The sequence below is a fragment of the Protobothrops mucrosquamatus genome, unplaced genomic scaffold, assembly GCF_001527695.2.
Source record: "Protobothrops mucrosquamatus isolate PMUCROS unplaced genomic scaffold, P.Mucros_1.0 scaffold2824, whole genome shotgun sequence".
Taxonomy (NCBI): Eukaryota; Metazoa; Chordata; class Lepidosauria; order Squamata; family Viperidae; genus Protobothrops; species Protobothrops mucrosquamatus.
Window position 1 is genome coordinate 336,504 of NW_015388857.1, and position 9,326 is coordinate 345,829.

General features: G+C 43.0%; 1 protein-coding gene across 1 annotated transcript in view; it reads right to left on the reverse strand.

Moving 5' to 3' along the window:
* Nucleotides 1-934: 934 nt before the first annotated feature.
* The window catches only part of LOC107296477 (zinc finger protein 883-like), a 14,878-nt gene continuing 6,486 nt past the window's right edge, over nt 935-9,326 (reverse strand). The window contains exons 3-5 of the mRNA XM_029286082.1: nt 7,674-7,806; nt 3,358-3,420; nt 935-2,259 (exon numbers count right to left, since the gene is read on the reverse strand). Of these exons, the coding sequence (XP_029141915.1) occupies nt 935-2,259; nt 3,358-3,420; nt 7,674-7,806 (1,521 nt within the window). The remainder of the gene's footprint in view (nt 2,260-3,357; nt 3,421-7,673; nt 7,807-9,326) is intronic.

Consider the following 9,326-nt stretch of genomic DNA (forward strand, 5'->3'; position numbering starts at 1 on the left):
AGATCTAGACATCTGCAGAGTATCTTTGGAGAGCCAGCCATGTTGTCTTCCAAAATCTAGACTGATTAGCTGATTTCTTTGCCTTGGGAGGATTGGTAGAAATGAAGAATTGCCACCAGTGTGGGTTCGCTGGTGAGCGGCCAGCTCTGAAGGCCATATGAAGTAATAGGTTGTATTTCACTCCAAATCAGACTCTTGCAACATAACAGATTTTTATTATTATATTATTATTTTAAAAAGTGGGAAAGGTCAGTTTTCCCCACTGCGACAGCATATGAGTGGGAAATGTATTACCGATGTCTTTCTACATATGAACAGTGTAAATGCAAAGAGTGCCCTGCCCTGCAAGGAACAACATGATGGCCCCACAGAGTCCTCTCATCGCAACAATCCCGACCTGACCCACATATGTGCCACAGAAAGAAAAAGTGAAGAAAGTGAGGAAAGCAGATTCTGTCCAACACCCCACCACAACCATATGCTCCAGGGAACAAACACTGCTCTGTCTGCCATAAGTAGCAAGGGGAGACCCATCCTGGTTATCAAATGTTTCTTTCCCGCCACAAAAGCTTTGCAGGAGCCAAATCTAAAATTAGGACCACGGGCTAACCTGGCCACCAAGTTACCAGACCTGTTTCTGGGGGCAACCCTGTTTTCAGCCCAACTACAAAGCAACACTTGTTCAGAAGACAGTGTGGGCATCTTGTCACAGAATCCTTTACATCGTTTGCACAATTCACAGGCCCTGTGCTAGCATTCTCTAACAGGCTGTATGGAATCCTGAAACATGTGCCTCTTGGACCCCGTCTGTGATACAGATTCTCCAGGTGGTGAAATAATACATCACGAGAATCTCTTCCAGATGTTGTGATCAAGGTGTCCCAGTCACACATCCCACGTTCCTTCTGAAATTACTTCCCTACCACCCAACGTGTCAAATTGTGACATGGATAGGATTCTGGAGAGGATCAGCAAGGCTTTCTGCGTTAGGAGGGTTTATCATGTCCAGACCTCCACTGGACTCTCTCAAGTGGATCCGCTGATGGTACATCATGCTGTGTCTCCGCCTAAACCTCACTCCGCAGTCACCACACTGATAGGGCCTTTCTCCCGTGTGGATTCTCAGATGCCGAGTGAGGTGTGACTGCCGTCCAAACCGTTTTCCACATTCGATACAAGGGTAAGGTCTCTCGCCAGTGTGAGTGATCCGATGCCGAGTCAGATGGGATTGCCGACTAAAGGTTTTCCCACACTCCGCGCAAGGATAGACCTTGGTTCCCAAGTGCGTCTTCTGGTGTCTTGTGAGACCGTAGAGATCATGGAATATTTTCCCACACTCCAGACACTGGTAAGCTTGCTTCTCAGTGTGGGTTCGCTGGTGAGCGGCCAGCTCTGAAGGCCATATGAACCCCTTCCCACACACTGTGCAGAAGTAGCGCTTTTTTCCTGTGTGGATGCGCTGATGTGTGGCAAGTTCTGACAACCATCGGAACGCCTTGCCACATTCTCCGCAAAGATGCCGTTTCTCTGCCATGCCAGTTCCCAGGTAGGGAGGGTGATGAGGTGGTTGGCTGTTGCTGTTCTCATAATCAGCAATGGGAGGCAAACCATTGCCTGCGTGGGTCCTCTGATGGGCCGCCAGCTCCGAGGGCCACTGGAATCCTTTCCCACACTCAGGACAGAGGTAGTGTTTGTTCTTGTTGTGAGTTTTCTGATGAGCAGCGAGTTCAGAGGGCCACCGGAACCCTTTCCCACACTCAGGACAGAGGTGAGGCTTCTTGACTACATGAGGTTTTACCATATCACCACTGGGAGGGACTTTTTCACCCATAAAAATATTCTGGGGCATATTGAACTCGGGGGGCCACTGAAGCAAAGTGTCAGCATCGATAGTGTAGTGCGGCTGTTCAACAGCATGGATCCTCTGGTGGATGACAAGCTCCGTTGACCAACGGAATCGCTTGCCACATTCGATGCAGACATGGCATTCCTCACCCATGTGGGTTTTCTGGTGCCTGGTGAGATGTGAGGATCGACCAAACTGTTTCCCACACTCAGCACAGTGATAGGATTTGGGCCGGGTGTGGACTTTCTGGTGCAGGGCCAGCTCTGACTGACAACGGAACCGTTTTCCACATTCAATGCAAGGGTGGCGTTTCTCTCTTATCCGTATCCTCTTCGGAGCCAAATGCTGTACTGCTCCATTGCATCTCTCTCCAAATCCCATCTGAGGATCTGCTCTGTTGGGAGTCCGGGCACCTGCTTTGATGTGGGAAAAGGAGAGAATTCAAATAGTTTATAGACATCATCTAGCTTTGCTGACTCAATAAACCCTTGACCAGCCAAGTTACTATATTCATTTTACAAAACTGACTGGATTAATTGCACACTGGGGAAACCATGATTAGCCAAGTTACTAATTCAGTTTAGTTAATTGACTGAATTAATTATGCCACATGAGAGACACTTAAGGAAGCAAAATACTTTCTTAGTTTGAGACATCACACACATACACACACACAAACACATATTCCAATAGGCGCTTCCTTAAAAGAGCCTTTCCTTTTTATCTTACACAGCAGATAATGTCCCTCCTAAAGTGGTCTCCTCTTTGCAGATTTTCTTAGTTAGCCCTCCTCAACCTGAAACTGTCTAGATGATTTGAGACTACATCTTCCACAGGACAGGAGTTACGGCAGCACCTGGCTCATGTGCTCTAGATGTGAAAGCTAAGAGAGGGGTGAGGCTTGGTTAGTATTTAGATGGGAACTGTAAGCTAGACTAAGCAATCAAAAGTCATCATGGAAGAAGGCAATGGTGGGCCATTTATACATGAAATCACCAGGAGTCAAGCTCTGTTTGAAGACTTCACCTTATTTCCCTTTTCCCTATTGTCAGAAACTCTAGGAGTTGTAATCTCAACATATTTGGGATTACAGAAAGCTCTGGTGCATTAAAAAGAAAGGATACTCTATTTGCCTGGTACACAATAATCAAAATAACATAAGATAATATAAGATTATTCGGATGCAGAAGAGAATCTGAATTCATCTGCTTCATTGTTAAGTACTAAATGAGCTCGAGCGCCATTAAGGACAGCAGCCTTCAGGCAATTAACAAAAATTAATGCCATTTACTAACGAGAAGAGTGTTTTGGAGTTCAAAGAACTGTAAAGATTTTTCATTGTTATAGCCAGGGTGGCCAGCCTTTTGATAGCTGAGGGCTGCACTCAGATTGAGGTAATGTTACAGGGATTCAAAATAAGTGGGGGTCCGGAGGCATTATTCTGAAGTAGGAAGATTCATCCTCCTAACAGAATTTCCTCCTACACGTTGCTGTAGAAGGTCTTGACTCACCTGAACCTCCTCCTTCTCCTTCATCTGCAGAAGAATCCCAGGTAGCTTCTGTGTCAGAAGATCCTATGCAAGAAAGGAAAAAAGCCAAACCTAAAGCTTACTTGAAAACATGCCTCAAGATATGTAAAGAATACTTTTTCGCCGAGCCCTGAAGGCCCATCTATTCCGTGCGGCCGGCCTGGCGTAGTTTGATTATGTTTTAGTGGGGGTTTTGTATGGGGTATTTTTAGAGCAGGCCTGTTATTTAATTTGATTTTAGAACAGAAACTTGCGTATATTTATCGTGGTTTTTATTATCGCCTGTTCACTGCCCTGAGTCCCGTAAGGGAGATAGGGCGGTATATAAATTCAATAAATAATAAATAATAATAAATAATACTCACCAAGATGTTTTTTAGATCTTTTAAAAGGAAAACTGGCAAATCAAATATTTATTATAGTCAAAGACCAGCATAAAGGAAAGCTGGCAGGTTTCTGCCTGACAATACTGGTTAGTAATTGTCCATATTTTTTTTAAAGTGTTATTAATTTTTAAGAATTACAATCTTCAGAGCTTAGTAAACAACATGTTGTCTGAGTTCACATATTTAACATTAACTTCTTCAATATAAGTCTATTCAGTACTGCACAGTCCAGTATTTTTTCCCTGATCCTCCTTTCGTCCCCATATTTTTTTCCATTTTCCCCTCATTACTCAATTACAATTCTTGGTACTATTGATGTATACAGAGTTAAATATAAACATCTTCATCATATTTTACTAATATTATACAAATAACAATAATATCAATTCATTAATCAATATCCTGCTTTTCGTGCTCTTGTCAAGGTTTAATTTCCCATCAATATTTACAGTATCTTTGTCAGTTATGATTTTCTCAATATTAACTACATTTATATAGCTAAAAATTTTATTCATACCAATCCTCCTCTTATTTTCATATTTCCCATATCAAAAGAAGAGAAAAAAATGCTATTTTAATTCTTTCATTATAAAAGTCTAATTATAATTAAGGGTTATCCGTTCTTTTAACCATATTCAAACAAGTACTTAACATATGATGCCCCCTCTAATAGGTCAAATCTTCTATTTTTTAAATCTAATTCTTGCTTTCTTTCTTTGCCAAGTAGCTTTCCAAGCCAAGGCAATTAAATCGCTCGGGAATTTTCTTTCTATTTTTATGAAAGTTGCTTGGCATGAGAAAGACAATTTACGCAGAGTATTTTTGAGGGGGAATTCCGCCCATTTATGTTTCTTAAGCAACTCCCACCTTCCTTTTCCCTCAATTTCTCCCCTCATCTTTTGTCTCCCAAACTGCAACATTTCCCCTGATAGCTCTATGTTCCATCCCCCAAAATCTTCTTCCTTGTCACCAGGTGTATCTTGCAATCTTAAAGGGTAAAGGGTCTTTTGCAATTTCATTGTTATGGGTAAGTCTTGTAATATTTTATTTGTGTATGGTAGTTTATATTTCCCTTCTTTCATCTCTTCTGTCTCTAGATCCATTTCCTCTGCTTCATCTTCCGATCTCTGGTTTATTTGTTCATACTTTGTAGTCGTCTGGGAACTTTCTAGTTGTAGATTTAATTTGCAGATTTGCTCATTTATATTATCTAAATTATTTTTAGTCTCATTGTGGTTTCTTTTTATGTCCTCTTTGTATGCAACAATTGTTTGGTGAATTAGTTGTAATGTAGAGTATATTTCCTTCTGAAAGCTATTTGTTTTTTCTTGAGGCATCATTCCTGGAGATCCTCTAATATCACCAGTCTCAGTAAGAAGTTTCCTCTAGCTTTCTGGTCTTTATATGCAGCCTTTATAATCCAATAGGTTTTAGAATACAAGTCCAGTCCCAAAAGCAATATTTTATAGTGATCTTTGTCTCAGGCATCCAAAAATTGTCAGTCAGGCAAGGTTATAATCCACAATGTTCAAAGTGTTCAACCTCCCTGAAATCAGCTCAAAAGTCTTTCCCAGCCAGACACAATCAAAGGTCAAGTTCTTCTTTCTCTTCCACTAGCTCTTGAGATTAAAAGTCCAAGCTCAGTGAGTGTTTATAGTCCAACAAGGTCAGGGTGGTAAGCATGCCAAAATATTTTCCTTTATTACCAGCTGTTCTCCCTTAGGCTAGGAATCACCAAGCAGGCAGGAAGCTAGTTATAGTGCTATACTCAGATCCACCACTAGATGTCCTTCAAAATACATTTTCCACTCTTAAAACAAAGGATTGATTTGTTGTTTCACCTCATTTTTTTTTTCAAAGAGAGAATCTTAACAATTATCTCAGTTCTCAAATTTCAAAACTGTAGCTTTATGTTACTTCCACTTCAATATTGTGTATTTCTGTCCCCCATAGAAATTAAAACATCTCTTCCATTCACATTTGGAGGTTTTTAGCTTCTTGGGAGACTTTCCCAGGAAATTCAGTTGTAAAATAGTAAAGAAAGGATCAATATTCTCACCCAGTTCCAAACATGCTGTTTACGATGTGTTAATTGGTGCTTTTCTTCTTCGGTTGTCAGCAGCTAATGGCTGGCCCTAGGAATGTAGCCAGTCTTTCCCCTGGCGATTTGGAGGGCTTTTCTCGGATTTAACAGAAAGACCCCATTTCTCCGTGATCGACGAGACACCCCTCCTTCTTCATCGCCTCTTCAGGGCAACTTTAGGCCCTTTTTAGGGCCCCCAGCAGGGCAAAATTGGGCACGGAAGACAGAGCCCTGCCTTCCTGCGTCCGTCTCGTCGTGACGCAGAACCGGAAGTCAATAATTGTCCATATTTTTCAAAGACCCTGATAAGGTTGTGGAATTCAATGCCAAGGCAGCACAGGAATGGATTGCATTATGCACAGAAAATGAACACACATTGTTCCAAATTCACTTCACTGGAGTTTCATGAAAAAAAAGGCTCTATGTTGTTTAATGGTAGCCCAGTTGAAAAAGAAAATTGCAGGGATATAACTTGGTTGCTATCTGCAAACTATAGGCTTCACAAATTACCTCTGCATGTTCCTGTTCCTGTCTTGGTATGCATCTACCATAGTTTAATCCCCAACCATAATCAGCTTTCAGGTCTGTTTTAATAATTCTATTGTTTATACGAAACAGTTTATTATACTTGAGAAGGATGTCTATGGAGATTCTCAGTCATCCAGGTCATGGTTGTCTCAAAGGGGCTTTTTAAAAAGGCAATTAGACTATGTTTTTTTTCCTTTGCGGAATAAGACGTTTCACTTCTGATCCAAGAAGCTTCATCAGTTCTGATTGGATGGGGGAGAGGGGAATGAAAGGATTAATTCTGACAGGATGTTGGGTGGGGTGGGGTAGAAGGATTATATTTCTTTGCAGTCATCTGGTCTTTAACATTCTTTCTGAGAGCAGTTGAAGCCATTTGGGGGTTTATTTGTGCCCTCCTGGTCAGAATGCAAATAGGTGTGGAATCTTCTTGGAACTGCTGAAAGAACTGCATTGTAGACAGGAGGTGGATGGTGTCGTATTCCTCCCCCTCTGTTGAGGGAGAGCTGTTCAATTCACACATAGATGGCCTCTTTTACCCCTCTTTCAAACCAATACTCCTCTCTATCCAGAATGTCATAGAGGCCATCTATGTTAGAATTGAACAGCCCTCTCTTAACAGAGGGAGAGGGATACAACATCCATCTATCTCCTGTCTACAATGTAGTCCTTTCGGCAGTTTCAAGAAGATTCCACACCCATTTATACTCTGATTCAGTGACCCTGAGGGCACAAATAAACCCCCAACAGCTCTCAGAGAGAGTGCTAACCACCACACGATTGCAAAGAAATATAATCCTTCCATTTCTCCCAAACATCCCATCAGAACTAATTCTTCCATCTCCCCCCCCCCAAAAAAAATCATCCAGCCAAAACTGATGAAATTTCTTGGTTGAGAAGCGAAATGACTTCTTCTTCCTCACAGGAAAAAACACAGTCCAGTTGCCTTTTGAAAAAGCACCTTTGAGACTTGAGGCTATCACAGCAGGCCATGATTTGGTCATATAAGAGGAAAAAGAATGGAATTTAAGGCTCATTGCATTGACAGGTCTTCAGATCTATGGCTATGAATGATGGCATCTGGAGGACACTGGATTTGAGAAGCTGAATTGAGCTATTCTTAAAAGTATTCGTAGTCATCTGTTAGGATTTATATTACTGTATACATTTTAGGTCCTAGGTGTTTCCCATTTTATATAATCCTTGCATGGTGGGAATGCATACATCAATAATAATTTTAAAAATGCATTTAGAAAAAGAGAAGCAATTCAAGGCACTAAGTAGGTGGGTCAAAGGTCCCTTACCAAGCAAACATATGTCTACATCAGCCTGCTGTCCAGCTTCCATGCATATATCTCCATGCTCAGTATCTGAAGGGACTTGGTCTTCATCAGGAAATGTCACCACCACCTCCTCAAATAAGTCAGAATCCTGAAGCTTGATCAAAGAGGCACAATTAACAAAGAAGCCAAAGACTGTTTAATACTAAGCTAAGTACACTTAGAAAAATAAAAATAAACATTTCCTCTCTGAAAAAGAAAATAAAAGGGGATACAAAATTTGAGCCCGGCTCTCCCATAGGGTCTCTATTCCCCATACAGACCTGGTAGTTTGGGGGAGGGGGAGGGGAATATTTACATTTTATTTTAAAACTCCATATTCCTGGGTGGGTTTAAGTAGAAGGTAGTTGCCATCTGCAAAGGACGCTGTAGTAGATTTCTGTTCTGAACAAGGGTTGGATTAGATGTTCTCCAACCTTACCTTCTATGAAACTAGGGAGAATTTTTTAAAACAATCCACCCCACAAGGTTGTTGTTCTAAGAAATAGAAGAAGCATTACTGTATGCATGTCAGCTTGAATTGTACAAAGTAAGCGAGGGATATCATCATAATCATAATATAGATTCTCCCCATCTCACAGTATTCTGCCTTTGTTGCTATTCAGAATGTGGACTGCTTTATTTGCATTTTAGTATCATTCACTAATAGCAAGCAAATTTTTATTCAGTGCAGTCTCAGCACATGAAATCTTCTCAGCTGGAGAACCAAAAGCATACATGGTTTTTCTTCTGCTTTTCCGCTGTATTAATTTTTGGTTTCAATATTTTCTATAAACCTCTAAACCAGCGGTTCTCAACCTGTGCGTTGCGACCCTTTTGGGGGTTGCACGAGCCTTTCACAGGGGTCGCCTAAGACCATCGGAAAACACACATTTCCGATGGTCTTAGGCAGGGCTTGTCAACCGCCTTCTCTCCCTCCCCCCGCGGCGGCGCCTCCCTCCCCCCTCCGCTCCACCTCACTTGTTTGTGGAAAATATGCTGGTTGGCGGCAGTCTGCACGAACTCTACCAAATGTGCCCTGCAGGGGGCGCATGAAGAGCGCAAGCGCAGAGCAAGGCCCCGCCCTCCCCAGGGACTCATTGTGCAGCAACCGGATTGACTTCTTCTCGTGCACGCAGGTCAGCGAAGGGGAGGCTGCCGCAGCACCCAACTCCTGCGCCCGTCAGCTGGCGACCCCCAAACTTGTGCTTGTCAGCCGGGAGGTCTGGCGACGGCCGCCGGTCTCCTTTGCCACCCCGCCCGTCCTCCCCCGCCCGTTCATGTCGAGCCCGCCGGGGCTCGACAGGGAGAGAGGGAGAGAAGGAGGAAGGGACTCCTTCTCCTCTCCTAAGCTTCAAAGCACGATCAGCTTCCCAAGGACGCCACAATCCTCACGAAAGCGGGGGGGGAGAAGCAAAGGGGGCGAGAAAGCTCGCGGCGGGCTCGAAGGAGCACCTGTCAGCGTTGGTGACGAGAAATTCCCCACAAACCCAGGGAAGGGGTGGAGAAAAGGAGCCCCCTTTGGGAGGAAACCGCCACCTTCTTCTCCTTGGCTTTGCGCTCTTCTGTTCCTCAGCAGCCGGGCTGCCAAGCCTCTGCTGGCTGGAACTTCCTTTCCTTCCCTCCCTCTTGGTCTCT